Genomic DNA, 24,268 nt, shown 5'->3' with positions numbered 1-24,268 from the left:
TCTGAACATTACTTCTAATGAATCTAAGGCTTCTACTTGCTTTAGGAATAATGAAATATATATACTCATTCCGTTTCTTACTGCAAGACACTATTATTCTTAGATACCTAGATACTTATTCTTCGTGTAAATGAATGCAGCGAATTTTTAATTACAGTAGATTTTTCTTCCGTTGCTAATCTTTGCATTGAAAGCGAATTATTGGCAATGACACAAAACAGTCGTGCAGTATTCACAGGTAATTTCGTAATCAGAACAAGAATAAAATAATCCTGCAACATTTTGCAAATGAAGGTCATAATAATATATGGGTGTATTGGCACTTTCCATTTAGGGTATACTTGTCTTGATTCGCTGGCTGGAGTGGGCGAGCGGTTCTAGGCGCTACATTCTGGAACCGCGCGATCGCTACGGTCACAGGTTCGAATCCTGCCTCGGGCAAGGATGTGTGTGATGTCCTTAGGTTAGTTAGGTTTAAGTAGTTCTAAGTTCTAGGGGACTGATGACATCGAAAGTTAAGTCCATAGTGCTCAGAGCCATTTTTTGTCTTGATTCGTTGTTCTTGTTGAAAGTCATACTAGTAGAGCTCTGTACTTTCACGGGGAATTCTTGTTGTCCATTGTATCATAGAAATGGTTCGAAATCCGCGCAACAGTCCATACTTATATTTAACAAGTCCTGGCTGTGCCAGAAGTAGCTGAATCTAAGGTCCACGCTTTAGAAGCATAAAAATTTAATGGGAGTCATACCAAAGTAAAACTGGCCGGAAATTTGTTGAGAAAAACCTGAATTCGTGGAGTAATATCGCAATCTCTTTTACCAATTCAATTAGGTACGTCAGTTTTTATTCTGTTGTAGGGGTCTCACTTCCCGTCACGGGCCATTAAATAGTTTCTGTGAGTTCAGATTTTGCAGTAAAATACTTGGCTTTCATGCTTTGAAGTTCATTGTGTGAGATGATAAAAGAATGTTTACGAAATTCGGCTTCATAGCTGACAAGCTATACAAATAAATTTCGCTGAAAATGTAAGCGTTCCCTCTTTCAGTGCATCCACTTGAGTTTGTACCAGCGACTTTTACTTTCCAGACAGACCGTTGGCACATTAGACCCTATTTTCATTTGAAAGAAACGGCGACGTCTCCTCATTTCGTTATAAAAGACACTGTAATCCTACAAATGGGTTTAGTGTTTCGTCTGAGGCCTGACAGAATTTTGTTCGGTATCGTTCTGTTCTTGCTATATTCTGCAGTTTACATTTGGTATAGAATTGGAAAACAGAAGCCTTGTATCGTTGCCGTTGCGTGATATGAATCATACTAGACTCTTGCATTGTCTGATTCGACGGAATATTTCCACCCTGAGCAACCACGTTGATGGTATTCCTGAAGATGCCACAGAGAGCGTTATCCTGCCTTAGTTTATCAATTCCGGAAAGTTTGCATAATTGTAAAGACTTTTCCCGCTTACAGACGTGGCTTGAGATCAAGTGTTTGTCCGAAACCACTGAACAGTTACGTAATCGTTGTAAGATCGAGAAGCTCCACCGCGACTTGCTGATGAATACAGTTCTCATCCTATTTAGGCACCAAATTTCTCCAATTACTTTATGGAATTCAGATGCATTGATCATTCACATGATTTTTTCATACTATTAAAAACAAATTTCAGCCAAATGTTTTTAACACTGCATATCAAACTAGAAAGGTAAATTTTGAATATCCGTCCTGAAATGACCACAAATGTACCATAAATAATTTTGGTCGACACATCTGTTTCAGGGTTTAAAGAATGTACCGCGGCATCAGTAGACGTGTGAAGTACACTGAAATATTTTCCAGATGCAGAACCAGTGAGCTGTAACTAAATCAGTTGATGTTTTGAATATGTCTATAGAGCTGAAGTAGAGAGTACGACCACTCAATTTTTAAATGCACGGCGTTCTCGAACTCCGTGCTGTTACAGAGAATCGATGAAAATTACGTTCGGAAATCCACTCGTCAGCTTTATATAACGGCGGATTACGTCCAGATGGGAACAGATTTTGCTGAAAGAGGTTTATGTATTCCAAGATGCCGATAGCCTGCTCCATAAATCTGTCTAGTATTTCCAAGTAACACAGAAAGAGTATTTGAGCAGCAATAAACGCTTCTCGATTTTGTAAATAAACTCTATGGGTGAGGCAAGGTCAGTTTGACAACGGATGAAATAACGGCGGGTGGTGCCCATAGTGTAATTCCCGACAGCCTTGAAAGAAAGTGTGAAATCCAATTTCCTCCTAGCACTCATTTCAGAATTAAACTACTACGAAACAAAAGAATCTATACGAGGAACAGCTAAATTAACTGAATGTAGCTAGTCGCAAATCCAGGTTGCTTACTGCACGAGAAGTGTCTGTCGGCAAGAGGCCGGAAACATTCTGATTTTATTTCAGAAAGTGATGATGAACGGTATTTTAAAAATTGCTTCTGGCGTCTTTCGACAAATAGTGTGGTAATTTTTGTATTAATCTGGTACAATGTCTTAAGCACCAGCCACTATCTGTATGTTTTAACAGGTATCATATCTTAATCTGTGTCCTGCCTTAGCGCAGATCTTCACATGTCACTCTGCATGCAGTCCCGCCATTTTCTATCCTCTTCGTTACCTCATAATTGTTTCCTACCCTTATACTATCCAGCATCTAGTATCTTTTGCGTCCTGCTCTTCTTCTTCTTCTTCTTCTTCTTCCATTCACCGTTCCTTCCATAGCATCCATTAGTAAAAAATCTCATCCAGCGGGCAAGCCAATTTCCTCTTCCTGATTACCTGTATTACCTTTAAAATTTCTCTCTCTTCCTCCACTCTTCTCAACGCCTCATTTCTCACTTTGTCTACCCACTTTATCCCTTCCTGCCTCCTCCAAATCCACATCTCAATTGCTTCTATTTTTCTTTCTTTCTCTTTCCTCAGTGTGCATGTTTATGCTCCGTATAATGCCACGCTCCATATGAAACTTTCGCCAGTCTCTTCCTCGGGTCCCTGTCCTTGCACCCACATAGAAGCCTCCTCTTCTTATTAAATGCCTCCTTGGCAATTGCTATACTTGTTTTCACCTCCTTATGAGTTCTCTTGTCGTCCGTAATAATGCTTCCCAGATATTCGAAAGCACTAACTTGCTCTACATCCTCCTGCCCTAGCTTCATAGTTGTTCTAAATTTTCTTGCTTTTATCACCATTAATTTTGTCTTTTTCTTATTAATTCTCATCCCAAATTATTTAATTGTTTTAACATTCCAGTTATAGTTCTTTCGCTCTCTGCCAATAACACCATATTATCAGCAAATCGAATACTTTCTATCCTCCTACCATCTGCTTGCACTACTCTATTTTGCTTTAACTATTTTTAATAACATCTTCCAAAGACATGTTAAACAGTATTAGGGAGTGACAACAGCCTTGCCTCACTCCCCTTCCCATTGTGCTTTCCTCTGACATCTCATTCCCAATCTGTACTTCTATGTTCTGTTGTGGCTCTAGATTTTTAGTCCGCGTTCTATCCCTCCAATCGACACCATTATTCTTTAGAATATTCATTAATTTGTTACACTGTACTTTATCGAAGGCTAACTCCAAGTCAATGAAAACGTATAAACTTCTCTTTCACTTTATCTCTCACCTATAATTCACAGCAGTCTAATTGCATCTCTTGTACGTTTCCCTCCGTACTGTTCCTCTACAATACTTTTTTCCAGTCTTCCGTGAAGTCTTCCATTTACCACCCTTTCATAGGGCACTGCAAATTTTCTTTTCCATTATTGAAACAATTCGATCTTGTGCTCCGTCTGTAATGATCTTGATTACATGGGAACGTTAAACACTAATATTCTTTCCTTCTTTCGTATTTCTCACTCACTTTCCCTCCCCAAGCGACTGTTTCTCTGTCTGTCTGTCTGTCTGTCTGTCTCTCTCTCTCTCTCTCTCTCTCTCTCTCTCTCTGTCTCTTCTCGAGACTGCCATTGTTATAAAGCTCTTTCATACACTGAAGCGCCAAAGAAACTGGTATAGGCATACCTATTCAAATACAAAGATATGTAAACACGCAGAATATGGGGCTGCGGTCGGCAACACCTATATAAGAAAACAAGGGTCTGGCGCAGTTGTTAGATCGGTTACTGCTGTTTCAATAGCAGGTTATCAAGATTTAAGTGAGTTTGAACGTGGCGCTATAGTCGGCGCATGAGCGTTGGGACACAGCATCTCCGAGGTAGCGATGACGTGGGGATTTTCCCGTACGACCATTTCATGAGTGTATCGTGAACATCAGGAATCCGGTAAAACATCACTCTCCGACATCACTGCGGCCGGAAAAAGATCCTGCAAGAACGGGACCAACGGCGACTGAAGAATTGTTCAACATGACAGAATAACTACCCTTCCGCTAATTGCTGCAGATTTCAATGTTAGGCCATCAACAAGTGTTATCGTGCGGGCCATTCAACGAAACATTATCGATATGGGCTTTCGGAGCCGAAGGCCCACTTGTGTACCCTTGATGACTACACAACACAAAGCTTTATGCCTCGCCTGGGCCCGGCCTTGGACTTGAACTAATTAAACCTGACTAACCTAAGGACATCACACACATCCATGCCCGAGGCAGGATTCGAACCTGCGACCGTAGCGGTCGTTCGGCTCCAGACTGTAGCGCGTAGAAACGCACGGCCACTCCGGCCGGCTGTATGGGGCAACCACGTGAATCCATGGACCCTGCATGTCAGCAGGGGACTGCTCAAGTTGGTAGAGGCTCTGTAATGGTGTTGAGCGTGTGCAGATGGAGTGATATGGGATCCCTGATACGTCTAGATACGACTCTGACAGGTGACACGTAAGTAAGTATCCTGCGTGATCACCTGTATCCACTCATGTCGATTGTGCATTCCGATGGACTTGGGCAATTCCAGCAGGACAATGCGACACCCCAGAATTGCTACAGAGTGCCTCCAGGAACACTCTTCTGATTTTAAACACTTCCGCTGGCCGCCAAACTCCCCAGACATGATCATTATTGAGCATATCTTTTACGGATTTATGGACATCCCTGCAGGATTCATGGTGTCAGTTCCCTCCAGCATCACTTGAGACATTAGTCGAGTCCATGCCACGTCCTGTTGCGACACTTCTGCGTGCTCGCGGGGGCCCTACACGATATTAGCCAGGTGTACCAGTTTCTTTGGCTCTTCAGTGTAATTTGCAACGATGTTGATCTTATCATCAAGTATCATCTCGAATATGCTAAGAGTTTCGAGGATACGTTGAATTGAACAGACTTATTTTTGTCGTTAATTGAACACTGTGTTTCAAATCCGATAACCCATCAACACCTTACTTTAGCTTTTTTAGAGTGAAGCTGTTGACTTACCATTATGGTGGCAAGACAAGAAAGAAGGATACTGTAGCGAGTGGAATATTTTTTTTAAGTGAATAGATACACTTCGAGAGGCTTTAAATCATTTCAGACGTGCGAAGCCGTTCTACAGCACGAGCGGCGTTACCACACTGTGGTGGGCGTCTCGATTGTTTTGCTGAAAGTAGCGAGGCACATTCTTCATGACGGCGGCGCGGCTGTAGTGATTGTGGTGCTAAATTCCAGGACAACCGCCGCTAATTACATGGCCGCAACCGCGGGCAGAAACTTGGCGCTGTGATTAAAGGCCCGCTGCGCCACCTGGCGCCTGACTTGGGATGTTGCGGCCGGCCTCTGCGTGCGCCTCTGGCCACGCCACGTGTCCACACGAGCCAGCTACACTCTCTTACCTCCCACTGCTCCTTCCTGGATGTTAAGAAACTACCGAGGTATAAATGGCTGTTGCAAAACAAGCACACCGCAAACAAATTGTCACTCCCAGCAGACATGACACTAAAGTCCCGTAAAACCGCCTCTAGTCTTCATAATGACCTCTTTCCGCTGACAAAGTGAGTCACTATGTTCTTCGGATGTACTGTATTCAACTGAAGCCATTGATTGATGAACACATCGCGTAGAGCTACCAAATTTTGGGGACTATGATTTGACCGGCCTAGGTGGCCGAGCGGTTCTAGGCGCTACAGTCTGGAACCGCGCGACCGCTACGGTCGAAGGTTTGAATCCTGCCTCGGGCATGGATGTGTGTGCTGTCCTTAGGTTAGTTAGGTTTAAGTAGTTCTAGGGGACTGATGACCTCAGAAGTTAAGTCCCATAGTGCTCAGAGCCATTTGAACCCAATGACTATGATTGCTACGTTCCAAAGACTTCCAGACGTCTTATATGGTGTGAAGAGCAGGTGATCCAGCGGACCGGTCGGAGAGAGTTAATGTGCAGGAGTGTTCGTCTAACCAGTAATGTATTTGTGCTTGTGTGTGAGCGGGTCCGTTGTCATCCTGGAAGACGAGTTTTTCCACATTATACGCATTATGAAGATGTAGAAGAAAGGACAACTTTTGGGCACTATTGTTGTATACAACCTCATTGAGCGGCCGGTACAGTCCCCGCCTTGTATCATTTAGGAAGAGGCAGAAGGGCTAGTCGCCGGGCCAAACAACACACCTGAAGTCAGCTACCGTCCAACTGATGTATCGTTTGACGCATAAAGTACGTGCAGCATTAAGCGCCACTACGAACATAGGCTTTTTGCGAGGAACTCGACACTAAACTCCCATTGCAAGCAGTTCCCATCGCAGTTTTCGCCATGAAACTTGTGACCTGGATATCCATTCGTTGACAGCAGAAACTCTTGCCGAATTTGAAATCGATCGCCTTGCCAGTGTTCAGAAATGAAAAATTGTGCACTTCACAAAACGAAAAAACGTAGTGCCCTATTAATATAATATCAATTAGCCACTGTAGGACTCAGTCAACTCATATAAATACCTGGGCGTGACACTTTGTAGGGATATGAAATGGAATGATCACATGGTCTCAGTTGTGGGTAAAGCAGGTGGTAGACTTCGGATTATTGGTAGAATACTGGGAATCTGCCATCAGTCTACAAAGGAAATTGCTTACAAATTGCTCGTGCTACCGGATGTAGAATATTGCTCAAGTATTTGGGACCTGCACCAGACAGGAATAACAGGGGATATTGAATGTATACAATGGAGGGCAGCACGAATTTTTTCTGGTTTATTTAATGCATGGGAGACTGTCACAGAGGTACTGAAGGGATTAAACTGGAATTCTCTTGAAGATAGACGTAAACAATCCCGTGAAAGTCTGTTAATAAAGTTTCAAAAACCGGATTTAACGACAACTCTAGGAATATACTACAACCTCTACGTATTGCTCAGTAGGGATCGTGAGGATAAGATTAACGTACCGAGGCACTCGAACAATCATTCTTCCCGCGGTGGATACATGAACGCAATGGAAGAAACCTAATAATTGGTACAATGGGACGTACGCCCTACCATGCACCTCACGGTGGTTTGCAGATTATAGATGTGAATGTAGAAGTAGATGTAGACAAGAAGTGACACTCCTCTTCGGTCACTATAGGTTAGGATGTTTTTACGACCACTGATCTTACGCCATCCTTCTGATAGAATTTTCGCAGTAGGTTATGGAATTATTCTGACTTTGTTTTCTCTAGTTCATTTAATTCACTTAAGGGAAAAGACATAACACAAACAGTTTAACACTGTTTTGATGCAGAAGTCATCAAAGATAAAGTAAAAGCTCTGATTGGATTAAAATGCGGAAGAAAATAGGTCCGAGCCACAATATTAGTCTTGAATAAGGAAGGTAAGATTCAGGAAATCAAACCCTAAATAGCCTGACAAGCTCTGAACATCGTTCTTCCCAACCATTACTCTAGTTGTGACCTTTGTGATTTACTGTATATTTTATTCTCGCTGCTGCTGTGTACGAAAGGTTCATGTTAATTCCCGGATTCGGCTTTTCAATCAGCTGTCTGACGTAAATGTCCACAGCACTGCGCACTTTTCCGCTTTCAGTAGCCTTACGGCGGTAAACGAGCAAAATTAAAAGTTCTGGGTTATTTTTCACGTCGGAACAATTGCAACTCCGAAATGTAGACATGGCGTGACATTGATTGCGCAACGTATGTTGGAAGTTGTCAGTGTTGTTAATATTAAAAATCAATCAGCGAACGCGTTAGCGTAATGGTTAGTGTACAGGCGTTACCCCACGTTGGGGATTTATGTGTTTATTGCAGAATCGTGAAGGCAGCATGCAACAAATGTCGAAATGGTATGACGTGTAGTGTACGTTTATACACTCTAAGACAAAAAAAGTGACAGACCATGAAGGAATTATCCGAAAGGGTCGGAAATCGGTGAATGTGATGTACATGTCAGACAAACAAACGATTCAGTTTCAGAAAAATTGGAAGATTTATTCTACAGGAAGACCTTCATAAATTCAGCAAGTCAGTAACGCGTTGGTCCACTTTTGGTCAGTTATTCTGTTTGACATTCTGTAATAGAGTTTTTGGATGTCCTCTTGAGGGATATCGTGCCAAACGCTGTGCAACTGACGCGTCTCCATACACATCTTCGCTGGTCTTCGTGCCTAATCACTGAAGACAATTCTACTGCACTCAATGAGATTCCAGGCCCAAGACGTGTCTGGTGACACCCCAGACAGCGGTGGGATACGACCCGACAACCGAGAGTGATTGCCCGAGGTCCCATTTTTTTCCATAGCATCACTTCTTTGGATGTCATACGCGCCTCCTTACAGTACAGTGATGCGTTGACGACATGCATGCGTTGACGATATGCAACGCCCCGCTTTGTTGCCCTTCATGGCAAGCCATTCTGGGCTTACATTTCAGCAAGATAATGCCCGACCGCCAACGACGAAAGTTTCTTCTAGTTATCTTCGTGCTTGTCAAACCCTACCTTGACCATCAAGGTGCCGGATCTCTCCACAGTTGGCAGCGTTTGGAGCAACAACTTTATCAGTCAATAACAATCCGAATAACTGTTAGCATAAGAGGTAGACGTGCAGCGGCACGATATTAACTTTCTCACTTTGTGAAGCTCTTTGTCTTGAATAAATCATTCAATCTTTCTGCAACTGTAATCATTTGCTTTTCTGTAAATGTACATCACATCTACAGACTTCCGTCCCATTGGGATAATTTCTTCGTGGTGCCTGTTCTCTTTTTTCCCCCTTAAAAGTGTATATGGTAATGAATAGCATTTCGCCATTTATATCCGCTGTAGAAAGGAAGATTACGCAAGGGGCTTCTCATTCAGAAATCGCGTTCCAGCATTAGAAGCTCTTGAGAAGATAACATTTTGCTTCGTACAAGAAGGAGAAAAGCCTACCACTATTAGTATAGAACGGAATTCGACAACCTCAGGATTGTGGCCTATCGAGAAAGTGGTTCATTGTTCCGCGATATTTCTGCTCGCGTTCATCGGGATCCTAGGACTGTCATATGAATGCCGAATCTTCAGGAGAGCCATACTCACGCCTTACGGAAGCTCAACTACCCCACGCGACTATTGCACCTAAGGACAGACATACTGTCGAATGGGCCGCGCAGACTCATGCAGCAACGTCCCGTACCTGGAGTCTGGAAGTGGGCTTGTTTGTAGCGATAGTAGTAATCACACGTTAGTGGAGCGGCGCAGCAGCATCATGGTGGTGACAGCACGTAGTCTTTTCAGAAGTGTTCCGGTTCTTCGTTTACGGAGGCTCCGAGGTGAACGACGTTGCCAGAATGAACTTGTGATCGTTATACGGACCCAGTGCCTATGCTGATGTGTCGAATCCTGTTGGGTACAGAGCACCATTACCTTTGATTCATACAGCCGGAAATTTGGAGAGCAAGTATTACATTTCTGACGTGCTAAGGCCAGCTACTCTGCTCCATTTTTGAGATCTACATGACGTTACCTTTCAGTAAGACAACAGCAGGCTATCCAGATCTCTCACTGAATGAGAACTTCTGGTCACCGGTTGCCGAGAGGCTGGCGTCTCACTCGCCATCTGTATGGCTGATCAACTCTGGCATAATGCCGAAGCACTGTCTCTCTGCGGTTCGAGCCGTTTTTGCTGCCACAGATAACACACCCTTAATACATCCTTTTACTTTTCACCCTGTATGCTCCTACATTACCTGAAAATTTAATCTTGTTTTCTCCCTACTACACTTAGTACGCCCAATAAGTAAAATTTCGTTATTTTCTTTCCCTTCTGTTGTTTATATTTTAATGGCAAACAGGTTAACTAATAACATAATTCTAACGTGTTTCAATCAAAATAATGAATACTTTGAATTTTCAGATAGCTGTGTGCTGGACTTACAGTGATGTGACAAAAGTCTGGGGGTACCTCCTACCATCGTATCGGGCCTCATTTTTCCTGCCGTAGTGTAGAAAATAGACGTGGCATGTACTCAACAACTCTTTGGAAGTCCTCTGCAGAAGTATTGAGCCATACTGCCTCAATAGCAGTCCATAAATGCCAAAGTGTTGCCGGTACAGTATTTTGCGCAAGAACTGACCTCTCCATTATTTCCCACAAATGTGCGATGGGATTCATGACGGGTGATCTGGATGGCGAAATCGTTCGTTCGAATTTTCCAGAATGTTCTTCAAACCAATCGCGAACAGTTTTGGCCCAGTAACATGGCACAATGTCATCAATAAAACTTCCATCGTTGCTTGGGAACAAGAAGTTCATAAATAGCTGCTAATGGCCTCCAAGTAGCCGAACATAACCATTTCCAGTCAATGATCGGTTCAGTTGGACCAGAAGACCAAGCTTATTCCATGTAAATATCGCCCACGCCATTACGGAACCACCACCAGCTTGCAAAGTGCGTTGTTAACAACGTAGGTCCATGGTTTCGTGGGGTCCGCGCAACACTGGAACCGTACCATCAGCTCTTACCAACTGAAATCGGGACTCATCTGACCAGGCCTAGGTTTTCCAGTAGTCTAGCGTCCAACCGATATGGTCACGAGTCCTGGAGAGGCGCTGTTAGCAAAGGTACTCGCATCTGTCGTCGTACCTCTCACACTGATTTCTGGAGTTATTTCAGGTAGTGTTGCCCGTCTGTTAGCAATGACCACTGTGTTCAAACGCCGCTGCTCTCGATCGTTAAGTGAAGGGCATCGGCCACTGTGTTGTCCGTGCTGAAAGGTAAATGCCTCATTTAATATTCTCGGCACACTCTTGACACAGAGGATCTCAGATTATTGAACTACCTGGCGATTTCCGAAATTGAATGCCCCATGCGTCTAACTTCAACTACAATTCCACGTAAAAAGTCTGTTAATTCCCTTCGTCCGGCCGTAATCACGTCGGAAACCTGTTTACAAGAATCACCTGAGTACGAATAACAGTTTCGCCAATGCATTGCCCTTTTATACCTCGTGTAAGCGATACTTCCGCCATCTATGTAAGTCACTTTTGTCACTTCATTGTAGACCGGATCCCAGAAACTTACTTAAACTGCTTGCTGCATTCTTTTCAGGTTGCCGTTTTGCGTCTTTGCTTACTTGTATCTTGTGTTGTTGTTGCAGCGTGGGCGAGAAAGGACACTGGGACTCTCGTCATGGCATTATGACTCGCGACAACCGTACTTATCAGCAAATTATCGACCTGCTGCCATTCACCGTGTACAGTTTCCGCGTCTTCGCCGTGAACAAGCTGGGTCGCAGCGAGCCGAGCATCGAGTCCTACTACATGGTCACACTGCGCGAGGGTAAGTCTTACTAGCCTCTTCTTCCATCAGTTACCATAGTATTTACATTGTTAGGATGCATCACACCTTTGTTGCTTCTGTATACTGCACATGGAACGGGTAAGGCTAACGTCGTACTGAAGTTTGTTGATGTATTTTTGTCAGAAGATTCATCAGTGAGGACCGCAGCCCTTTTCATGGTTGCTACTATACTTTTTATCCGTTTTGCCCCAGGGTCGCTTGTGGAATCTCTTCTCCTGACGACATAACGATAATTATTAACAGTTTTGTTTAAGTAAAATATTTTTAACGCCGAGACTGCAACGTCCTATCACAATTAAAGTAAGATAACTAGTTTCGGCTCCTATCTGCATCCATCTTCAGTTCTGCAACACATGAAGGAAACATAGCCTAAGAAAATTATGTAAAATCAAGTAAAATACAAAACCGCTGTACAAAAGCTGAACAAAAATAGTGCGGAGCCGACTCTAAAACTAAAAGTGATTATTTGAAAATTCCATTTAACAGTGTAGTACAAAATATGTTAATCTTTTAAATGTAATATACCGTTCAAAGTGTGAAAATTGGGTGAATAAGCAGTGGAATTCATCATTAGATACAGTCATGCAATAACATGCATTCGTAAATACCGTCCGCAGCTCGTGGTCGTGCGGTAGCGTTCTCTCTTCCCACGCCCGGGTTCCCGGGTTCGATTCCCGGCGGGGTCAGGGATTTTCTCTGCCTCGTGATGACTGGGTGTTGTGTGATGTCCTTAGGTTAGTTAGGTTTAAGTAGTTCTAAGTTCTAGGGGACTGATGACCATAGATGTTAAGTCCCATAGTGGTTCAAATGGCTCTGAGCACTATGGGACTCAACTGCTGAGGTCATTAGTCCCCTAGAACTTAGAACTAGTTAAACCTAACTAACCTAAGGACATCACAAACATCCATGCCCGAGGCAGGATTCGAACCTGCGACCGTAGCGGTCTTGCGGTTCCAGACTTAAGTCCCATAGTGCTCAGAGCCATTTCGTAAATACCAAAACAAAAGTAGCACGTAGTTCAAAACACCACAATGAGAAAGCCAGGTTGTAGACCTGTCGCAAGAATTGTACACCAGAAATGTCAAAAACTTTAACACCACATCGAAATGAATTTTAAAATTACAAAGGTAACAATGGCATAAAGTTAAAATTAGAAGGAAGGAATCTGTATTACGTCCTTTAACAGGCAACGTGACGTTTGTAGGGGCAAATCCTACTTAACTGGTATTAACTCTAGAATAAAATTCAAGAAGATTGTGCCTCAGTCTAATTAATTTCAAAAGTATAGAAATAACCCCCCCCCCCCCCCCCATGAACCATGGACCTCACCGTTGGTGGGGAGGCTTGCGTACCTCAGCGATACAGATAGCCGCATCGTAGGTGCAACCACAACGGAGAGGTATCTGTCGAGAGGCCAGACAAACTTGTGGTTCCTGAAGAGGGGCAGCAGCCTTTTCAGTAGTTGCAGGGGCAACAGTCAGGATGATTGACTGATCTGGCCCTGTAACACTAACCAAAACGTCCTTGCTGTGCTGGTACTGCGAACGGCTGAAAGCAAGGGGTAACTACAGCCGTAGTTTTTCCCGAGGGCATGCAGCTTTACTGTATGGCTAAATGATAATGGCGTCCTCTTGGGTAAAATATTCCGGAGGTAAAATAGTCCCCCATTCGGATCTCCGGGCTGGGACTACTCAGGAGGACGTTGTTATCAGGAGCGTGGAATGTCAGATCCCTTAATCGGACAGGTAGGTTAGAAAATTTAAAAAGGGAAATGGATAGGTTAAAGTTAGATACAGTGGGAATTAGTGAAGTTCGGTGGCAGGAGGAACAAGACTTTTGGTCAGGTGAATACAGGGTTATAAATACAAAATCAAATAGGGGTAATGCAGGAGTAGGTTTAATAATGAATAAAAAATAGGAATGCGGGTAAGCTACTACAAACAGCATAGTGAACGCATTATTGTTGCCAAGATAGATACGAAGCCCACGCCTACCACAGTAGTACAAGTTTGTATGCCAACTAGCTCCGCAGATGACGAAGAGATTGATGAAACATATGATGAGATAAAAGAAATTATTCAGATAGTGAAGGGAGACGAAAGTTTAATGGTCATGGGTGACTGGAATTCGAGAGTAGGAAAAGGAAGAGAAGGAAACGTAGTAGGTAAATATGGAATGGGGGTAAGGAATGAAAGAGGAAGCCACTTGGTTTAATTTTGCACAGAGCACAACTTAATCATAGCTAACACGTGGTTCAAGAATCATGAAAGAAGGTTGTATACACGGAAGAAGCCTGGAGATACTGGAAGGTATCAGATAGATTATATAATGGTAAGACAGAGATTTGGGAACAAGGTTTTAAATTGTAAGACATTTCCACAGGCAGATGTAAACTCTGACCACAATCTATTGGTTATGAACTATAGATTAAAACTGAAGAAACTGCAAAAAGGTGGGAATTTAAGGATATGGGACCTGGATAAACTGACTGAACCAGAGGTTGTACAGAGTTTCAGGGAGAGCATAAGGGAACGATTGACAGGAATGGGGGAAAGAAATACAGTAAAAGAAGAATGGGCAGCTTTGAGAGATGAAATAGTGAAAGCAGCAGAGGATCAAGTAGGTAAAGAGACGAGGGCTAGTAGAAATCCTTGGGTAACAGAAGAGATATTGAATTTAATTGATGAAACGAGAAAATACAAAAATGCAGTAAATGAAGCAGGCAAAAATGAATACAAACGTCTCAAAGAGGCGTATATCATTAGGGGTAAGATAGATACTGCCTACAGGAAAATTAAAGAGACCTTTGGAGAAAAGAGAACCACTTGCATGAATATCAAGAGCTCAGATGGAAATCCAGTTCTAAGCAAAAAAGGGATAGCAGAAAGGTGGAAGGAGTATATAAAGGGTCTATACAAGGGCGATGTTCTTGAGGACAATATTATGGAAATGGAAGAGGAGGTAGGTGGAGATGAAATGGGAGATACGATACTGCGTGAAGACTTTGACAGAGCACTGAAAGACCTAAGTCGAAACAAGGCCCCCGGAGTAGACAACATTCCATTAGAACTACTGATAGCCTTGGGAGAGCCTACCTTGACAAAACTCTACCATCTGGTGAGCAAGATGGATGAGACAGGCGAAATACCCTCAGACTTCAAGAAGAATATAATAATTCCAATCCCAAAGAAAGCAGGTGTTGACAGATGTGAAAATTACCGAACTATCAGTTTAATAAGACACGGCTGCAAAATACTAACGCGAATTCTTTCCAGACGAATGGAAAATCTGGTAGAAGCGGACCTCGGGGAAGATCAGTTTGGATTCCGTAGAATAGATTAAGGAAAGGCAAACCTACGTTTCTAGCATTTGTAGAGAAAGCTTTTGACAATGTTGACTGGAATACACTCTTTCAAATTCTGATGGTGGCAGGGGTAAAATACAGGGAGCTAAAGGCTATTTACAATTTGTACAGAAACCAGATGGCAGTTGTAAGAGTCGAGTGGCATGAAAGGGAAGCAGTGGTTGGGAAGGGAGTGAGACAGGGTTGTAGCCTCTCCCCGATGTTATTCAATCTGTATATTGAGCAAGCAGTAAAGGAAACAAAACAAAAATTTGGAATAGGAAGTAAAATCTATGGAGAAGAAATAAAAACTATGAGGTTCGCCGATGACATTGTAATTCTGTCAAAGACAGCAAAGGACCAGGAAGAGCAGCTGAACGGAATGGACAGTGCCTGAAAGGAGAATATAAGACGAACATCAAAAGAAGAAAAACGAGGATAATGGAATGTAGTCGAATTAAATCGTGTGATGCTGAGGTAATTAGATTAGGAAATGAGAGGCTTAAGGTAGTAAATGAGTTTTGCTATCTGGGGAGGAAAATGACTCATGATTGTCGAAGTAGAGAGGATATAAAATTTAGACTGGCAATGGCAAGGGAAGCGTACTATCTGAAGAAGAGAAATTTGTTAACATCGAGTATAGATTTAAGTGTCAGGAAGTCGTTTCTGAAAATATTTGTATGGAGTGTAGCCATGTATGGAAGTGAAACGTGGACGATAAATAGTTTAGACAAGAAGAGAATAGAAGCTTTCGAAATGTGGTGCTACAGGAAAATGCTGAAGATTAGATGGGTAGATCACATAGCTAATGAGGTGGTATTGAATAGAACTGGGGAGAAGAGAAATTTGTGGCATAACGTGACTAGAAGAAGGGATCGCTTGGTAGGACGTATTCTGATACATCAAGGGATCACCAATTTAGTATTGGAGGGCAGCGTGGAGGGTAAAATTCGTATAGGGAGATCAAGAGAAGAATACACTAAACAGATTCAGAAGACGCATTAGGTACTGGGAGATGAAGAAGCTTGCACAGGATAGAGTAGCATGGAGAGCTGCATCACACCAGTCTCTGGACTGAAGACCACAACAACAACAATAAAAATAATAGGGGAATGAAGTTAAAAACTACCAAACAGAGAAGGGGCCTTATACTCGTGTAGCTAACTCGCAACCTGCCGTATATGAAAGAGATCGTATGTGAGAGTCAAATGATAAAAGCATCAAAGTATTGCTTAGCGCTAAAAATATGAATAACATACCGTCATTTCGCGTATTGACGGAAGTATATGAAAATGTCCTTTGCGGTATTATACGGTAACCATATATCATTGTTTGTAAACGCAAGCGCTTTCTCGCCATTTATCGCCCATGTTGGCTGCTTCGGAAGGCTGGTTGGAGTCCTTGCTTAATTCACTTGGTTTTGACGCATCTTGTCAGGTTTTTGGGTGTGCAGCGTTTTTCTATTATCCTTCAACCTGTACAAATTTCATAAAGATGTCTACTTTAAAGGAAATGTATGGTCATTCTTGTGTAAGCCGAGATCTAGTATTCCCCTCTCATTTTATGGCTGTTGATCACGTAGCTTTATTGTGCAATTGCAACAAAATATTTGGCTTGTATGTTTACAGCTACGGAACAGATGACAATTTTTGGGACCGTTGCATATACTGTTCTCGCGATAATACCTGCTAAGCTATTGCAAGTAATCAGTTTTTGAGCCAAAGTTTAGTCATGCAACTGTACATTTTCCTACATTACCGTCATCCTGAGAGATTATGGTATATTATGCATATTTTTAGCGCTACTTTGTACTTTCACGGTTTTATAATGTGACTCTCACGTATGATCCGTCTTTTACATATGGCACGTTATCAGTAAGATATATAAGGCAGCTTTCCTGTTTTGTAGTTTTCAACTCCATTCCCCTGTTATTATTCTTGAATTAATTCCAGTTACAAAGGATTTGCCCCCTACAAACGGCATGTTTTCAATCAAAGGACGTAATACAGATTTCAGTCTTGTAATTTTGTTTCATGTCATTGCTATCCTTATAACTATAAAATTCATTTGGATGTGGAGTTAAGCTTTTTGCGGTTCTGGTATACAATTCTTCTGACAGGTCTACAACCTTTGTTGCTCACTGTCATGTTTTTAAACTACATACCGTTATTGTTTTTACGAATGCATGTTATTCCATGACTACAGCTAATGCTGCATTTCCACTGCTTATTCAGCGCATTTTCACATTTTGAACGGTGTATTATCATGTACTCATTAACACATTTTGTACTACACAGTTGAATGGATTTGTCAAATCTTCCCTTTTACTTTTATAATTGGCTCCGCATTATTTCTGCTCAGATTTGTGCAGTGCTCTTGTATTCTGCTTGATGGTACATAATTTTATTAGGCTACGTTTCCTCCATTTGTTACAGATCTGAAGATGGTTGCGGATAACAACTGAAACTAGTTGTCGTACTTTAATTGTGAGAGAACAATTGCTGTCTAGGCATTAAAACTCGTTTGTATTAAAACATTATTTTTTTAATAAATAACATTAACATCACCGTCTCCTAACAGACAGTATCAGGCTTCACTGTTGGTTTGTGGCATCGCTTTCATGTTATTGTTTGATCAATTTCCACGAAGTTTATGTCGTTAGAGTCCTCCTAGAAGACACTTTCTAACGCCACAGAAAAACCATGAAGTTTATTTAAAATTTAAAAAAACCTTCACTGACATACCTCGGTAGCTACAAATGTTGAAACTTACTTGGGAGCGTCAGAGAACTCATCACGCTGTCCAGTATAACTTATAAAAGCCGAACCTCGATATACAGGGTGGTCCATAGATCGTGACTGGGCCAAATACCTCACGAAATAAGCGCCAAACGAAAAAACTACATGGAACGAAACTTGTCTAGCTTGAAGAAGGAAACCAGATGGCGCTATGGTTGGCCCGCTAGATGGCGTTGCAATAGGTCAAACGGATATCGACTGCGTTCATTTAAATAGGATCTTCCATTTTTATTACATATTCGTGTAGTACGTAAAGCAATATGAATGTCTTAGTTGGACCACTTTTTTCGCTTTGTGATAGATGGCGCTGTAATAGTCACAAACATATGGCTCACAATTTTAGACAAACAGTTGCTAACAGGTAGGTTTTTTAAAATTAAAATACAGAACGTAGGTACGTTTGAACATTTTATTTCGGTTGTTCCAATGTGATACATGTACCTTTGTGAACTTGTCATTTCTGAGAACCCATGCTGTTACAGCGTGATTACCTGTCAATACCACATTAATGCAATAAATGCTGAAAATGATGTCCGTCAACCTCAATGCATTTGGCAGTACGTGCAACGGCAGCGAGTAGTTCGCCTTCCGTAATGTTCGCACATGCATTGACAATGCGCTAACGCATGTTGTCAGGCGTTGTCAGTGGATCACGATGGCAAATATCCTTCAACTTTCCCCACAGAAAGAAATCCGGGGACGTCAGATCCGGTGAACGTGCGGGCCATGGTATGGTGCTTCGACGACCAATCCACTTCTCATGGAATACGCTATTCAATACCGCTTCAACAGCACGCGAGCTACGTGCCGGACATCCATCATGTTGGAAGTACATCGCCATTCTGTTATGCAGTGAAACATCTTGTAGTAACATTTGTAGAACATTACACAGGAAATCAGCACACATTGTACCATTTAGATTGCCATTGATAAAATGGGGGCCAATTATCCTTCCTCCCATAATGCCGCACCATACATTAACCCGCCAGTGTCACTGATGTTCCACTTGTCGCAGCCATCGTGGATTTTCCGTTGCCCGATAGTGCATATTATGCCGGTTTACGTTACCGCTGTTGGTGAATGACGCTTCCTCGCTAAATAGAACGTGTGCAAAAAATCTGTCATTGTTCCGTAATTTCTCTTGTGCCCAGTGGCAGAACTGTACACGACGTTCCAAGTCGTCGCCATGCAGTTCCTGGTGCATAGAAATATGGTACGGGTGCAATCGATGTTGATGTAGCATTCTCAACACCGACGTTTTTGAGATTCCCGAATCTCGCTCAATTTGTCTGCTATTGATGTGCGGATTAGCCGCGACAGCAGCTAAAACACCAACTTGGGCATCATCATTTGTTGCAGGTCGTGGTTGACGTTTCACATGTGGCTGAACACTTCCCGTTTCCCTAAATAACGTAACTATTCGACGAACGGTCCTGACACTTGGATGATGTCGTCTAGGATACCGAGCAGCATACATAGCACACGCCCGTTGGGCATTTTGATCACAATAGCCATACATCAACACGATACCGACCTTTTCCGTAATTGGTAAACGGTCCATTTTTAACACGGGTAATGTATCACGAAACAAATACCGTCCGCACTGGCGGAATGTTACGTGATACCACGTACTTATACGTTTGCGACTATTACAGCGCCATCTACCACAAAGCGAAAAAAATGGTCCAACTAAAACATTCATCTTTCTTTACCTACTACTCGAATATGGCGGTTCCCATTTTAAAGAATGGCGGTTGATATCCGTTTGATCTATGGCAGCGCCATCTTGCGGGTCAACCATAGCGCCATTTGGTTTCCCCGTTCAAGCTAGACATGTTTCGTTCTTTGTAGTATTTTCGTTTGACGCTTATTTCGTGAGATATGTGGCCCGGTCACTATCAATGGACCACCCTGTATTTTCTCGTTGTGAATAGGTGGCATCTCTTAACATTATCAACCTTGTAAAAAAGCCATTAGTGCATTAATGGAGTAAAAAAGACAATACAGAAATGGGTATAATAGGAAACATAACACAAAATAAAATTCGACACCAAATTCCAAGAAAGAAGATAAGGGTTTAATATCCTGGCGATTACTATGTCATTAGATAGAATAGAAGCTTGGAATGGAGATCAACGGGGAAAGGAATGGCCGTGTGTTTTTGAAAGGAATCTTCCGTCACTTCCGTTCGACTAAGGAAAATCTAGATATCAGGGCGGGGATTTGAACAACTGCCCTCCAAGAGGCCAGTCAGTTGCGTTAGCGACTACCACTCCTGGCTCACACCAAATTTAGATCAGGGAAATACAAAGAGAGAGTGTCATAGATGAAAAGGACTGCATCTACGAGGGTTGCCCAGAAAGCAATGCACCGCACTTTTTTTCTTCAACAGTCATGTATTGAACATAATGAGAATTACACACACGAAATAATGGTGTTTTATCTACACACCCGATTTTTCCACGTAATCTCCACCACGTTCTATGGCCTTCGTCCAGTGCATAACAAGGGCGTGTATGCCTTGTTGGTACCAATCCTTGTCCTGGTGGCGGAGCCAGTGCTTCACTGTGTGAATCACCTCCCCATCGTCCTCAAAATGTCTTCCACGAATGGCATCCTTTAATGGCCCAAACAAGTGCAAGTCCGAGGAGGCTTGTTCAGGACTGTAGGCTGTATGGGGTTACACTGTCCAACCCTGTTTTCCTATGTGTTCAACACTCAGACTTGTTTAGGGCCGAGTTTTATCGTGTTGCAGCAAAACATCTCCTGGGTTGCTGTGGCGCCAAAGTCGCCGGAAGCGCGTCTTGAGTTTTGTTAATGTGTTGAAAGGTGCTTCTGAATTAGTGGTACCGCCTCTTAGCATCACATCAATGAGAATCACACCTTCACAGTCCCAGAACACAGTGGTTATGAACTTGTATTGTATTGTATGTTAACCGGGGGCCTAGAAACGACGGAGAGGCTGCATCCCCGCCGCAGCCGCAGTGGTCCACAACCCCACGACGACTACCGCAGTCCACTTCACCCCTCCGCACCGAACCACTCTTTCAGGGTTATTGTGCGGTTCGGTCCCCTGTGGAACCCGGAACCTCCCCCCCCCCCTTTCCCCAGAGAACGTCACACACCAGACAAGTGTAGCCCATATGTTTGCGTGGTATAGTAAATGTGGTGTACGTGTACGTGGAGAACTTGTTTGCGCAGCAATCGCCGACATAGTGTAGCTGAGGCGGAATAAGGGGAACCAACCCGCATTTGCCGAGGCAAATGGAAAACCGCCTAAACACCATCCACAGACTGGCAGGCTCACCGGACCTCGACACAAGTCCGCCGGGCGGATTCGTGCTGCGGACCAGGCGCTCCTTCCCACTCCGGAAAGCCGTGCCTTAAACCGCACGGCTAACCGGGCGGGCAGTTATGACCTCACTGGAGGAAGCAGTTGCTTTGAATTTTTTCTTCTGCGGGGAGTGGGAATGGTGCCATTTCATAGACTGTCGTTTTGTTTCGGCCTTAAAATGCTGAACCTAGGTTTTATGACCTGTCACAGTCCGAAACAAGAAGGCCTCCCCCTCATCTTCAAACCTTTGCAACAAATCAAGACAAATGTTTTTCTGTGCGATTTGTGATCCACCGTTAGACACTGCGAGACCCATCTTGCAAATACTTTTGAATATCCAAGAGTGCGGTTTAGTTGCATCCACACTTCCTTTGCCGATTGACAGATACAGCGCTAACTGCCAAGTCGTAATGCGTCTGCCCTCGCGAATGACAACATTAGCTCGCTGCAACGTGTCAGGTATGGCAGTTGTGGATGGTCTCCGCGACCGCTGCAAATCATGCAGTTCAGCCGAACCGCCTTCCGATGACCTCACCCTCCGTGCCCACGACTAACTGCACTTCTGTCGACAGCAGATGCTCCGTAAACTTGGCAGAAGGGTTTGTGAATATCCCCCCCCCCCCCCCAGTTTCTTTCTCCGTAGTGAAAAATTCAATGACGGCACATACCTTGTAACGTACATCACTTACAGACGCCATTTTGAAACTGTCCTGCAGCTACGCTATCTTTCGGAAGTGACGGAAACTTGGCGCGCTCACTCAGGAGACTTCAAAAAATACACACGTAACGTTTCGCATTCGCAACGAGAAAAGAAATGCGGTGCGTTACTTTCTGGGCAATCGCCGTAGTTATTATACATGATGGCTACGACCAAAGTAAGGAGGATGTAGGGCACCAACATTTCCATGTTAAAAACTGTGTAAGTCAAAATGCAAAACTGTTGGCGTAGTCTGGTGATATTAAAATCCGTATCATTTACGTAAAACAGCGATCTGATAACATCATATACAACCTAACCCCAAGAAAATCGGCTGCTGTTTTTTTATTAAATTACGAAGTTACTAGAAGAGGAAGAGGACATTTTGGCTGCGACTGGCAGGCTGCGCCTGAGGTTCGCAGACCGGTGGCTGTGGCGCTCCGTTCTCCCGTATCCTCCGCACGTAAGCCCCTGGGCTGCGCTATGTAAGCGAAATGCTCCCAGCGCCGCTCGCGAAAATCCCGGGAGGTACACTCGTATATACACAGGCTAAGTAAGATATCTTTTAGTTCCACTGGGAAGGTGAAATCACAGCCACACAGAAATAAAACGCCCCACATCCCACATCCACGTCCACATTCGGAAGAGAATTTGGCCGGCTGCTCCACGCTGGTGCAGATGCCCAGTCCCGCCACATCTCGCTTCTGGATACCCTCGAGTCGACTCAGTTTTACGCAGATTGTGCCCCCTTATATAGACCAAAGTGAAGGTTTCTTTGCCACATGCGACACACTCACATACACACATACTTTCCGCGATAGAAAGACACAAAGTTTATGAAAAAAAACTTTCTGATTAACTATCGTATTGGACTTCGCCCGCGGTAAAAAATAATGATTCTGCAGGAAATAAATGAAAAATTCCGGTGCCACACTCCTTGTCCGTGTATTCTCAGTTCAGCTACAAATCGCCTCATTTTGCTGCCGTAAGCAGTACATTGCACCCCCGTCCAGGAAACCAATCATATTGTTGCCTGAAAAGCCTGTGCTACAACGACTGGCTCATTAGATATTGCAAGAATCATGATACCTTTCCCCACTGAAAAAGCATATCACCTCCTGAAACAGTGATGGCGGTAGGGTGAGGGGAAAATGATACAATATACAGGGTGGTCCACTGATAGTGACCGGGCCAAATATCTCACGAAATATGCATCAAACGAAAAAACTACAAAGAACGAAACTCGTCTACCTTGAAGGCGGAAACCAGATGGCGCTATGGTTGGCCCGCTAGATCGCACTGCCATAGGTCAAACGGATATCAACTGCGTTTTTTTTTTTTTTAAAGTAGGAACCCCCATTTTTTATTACATATTCGCTTTGTGATAGATGGCGCTGTAATAGTGACAAACGTATGTACGTGGTATCACGTAACATTCCGCCAGTGCGGACGGTATTTGCTCCGTGATACATTACGCATGTTGAAATGGACCGTTTACTAATTGCGAAAAGGTCGACATTGTGTTAATGTATGGCTATTGTGATCAAAATGCCCAACGAGCGTGTGCTATGTATGCTGCTCGGTATCCTGGACGACATCATCCAAGTATCAGGACCGTTCGCCGGATAATTACGTTATTTAAGGAAACAGGAAGAGTTCAGCCACATGTGAAACGTCAACCACGACCTGCAATAAACGATAATGCCCAAGTAGGTGTTTTAGCTGCTGTCGCGCACATCAGTAGCTGACAAATTGCGCGAGAATCGGGAATCTCGAAAACGTCGGTGTTGAGAATGCTACATCAACATAGATTGCACCCGTACCATATTTCTGTGCACCAGGAATTGCATGGCGACGACTTGGAACGTCGTGTACAGTTCTGCCACTGGGCACAAGAGAAATTACGGGACGATGACAGTTTTTTTGCACGCGTTCTATTTAGCGACTAAGCGTCATTCACCAACAGCGGTAACGTAAACCGGCATAATATGCACTATTGGGCAACGGAAAATCCACGATGGCTGCGACAAGTGGAACATCAGCGACCTTGTCGGGTTAATGTATGGTGCGGCATTATGGGGGGACGGATAATTGGCCGCCATTTTATCAATGGAAATCTAAATGGTGCAATGTATGCTGATTTCCTACGTAATGTTCTACGAATGTTACTACAAGATTTTTCACTGCATGACAGAATGGCGATGTACTTCCAACATGATGGATGTCCGGCACATAGCTCGCGTGCTGTTGAAGCGGTATTGAATAGCATATTTCATGACAGGTGGATTGGTCGCCGAAGCACCATACCATGGCCCGCACTTTCACCGGATCTGACGTCCCCGGATTTCTTTCTGTTGGGAAAGTTGAAGGATATT

General features: G+C 43.4%; 1 protein-coding gene across 1 annotated transcript in view; it reads left to right on the top strand.

Moving 5' to 3' along the window:
* The window catches only part of LOC126248839 (neuronal cell adhesion molecule-like), a 760,994-nt gene that overhangs the window by 491,712 nt on the left and 245,014 nt on the right, over positions 1–24,268 (top strand). The window contains exon 2 of the mRNA XM_049950257.1: positions 11,519–11,700. Coding sequence (XP_049806214.1) covers positions 11,519–11,700 — 182 coding nt within the window. The remainder of the gene's footprint in view (positions 1–11,518; positions 11,701–24,268) is intronic.

The sequence above is a fragment of the Schistocerca nitens genome, chromosome 3 (assembly GCF_023898315.1).
Source record: "Schistocerca nitens isolate TAMUIC-IGC-003100 chromosome 3, iqSchNite1.1, whole genome shotgun sequence".
In the NCBI taxonomy this organism is placed as follows: Eukaryota; Metazoa; Arthropoda; class Insecta; order Orthoptera; family Acrididae; genus Schistocerca; species Schistocerca nitens.
Note: the sequence above shows the minus strand (reverse complement) of the source record. Positions and strands in the feature narration are given on the sequence as shown.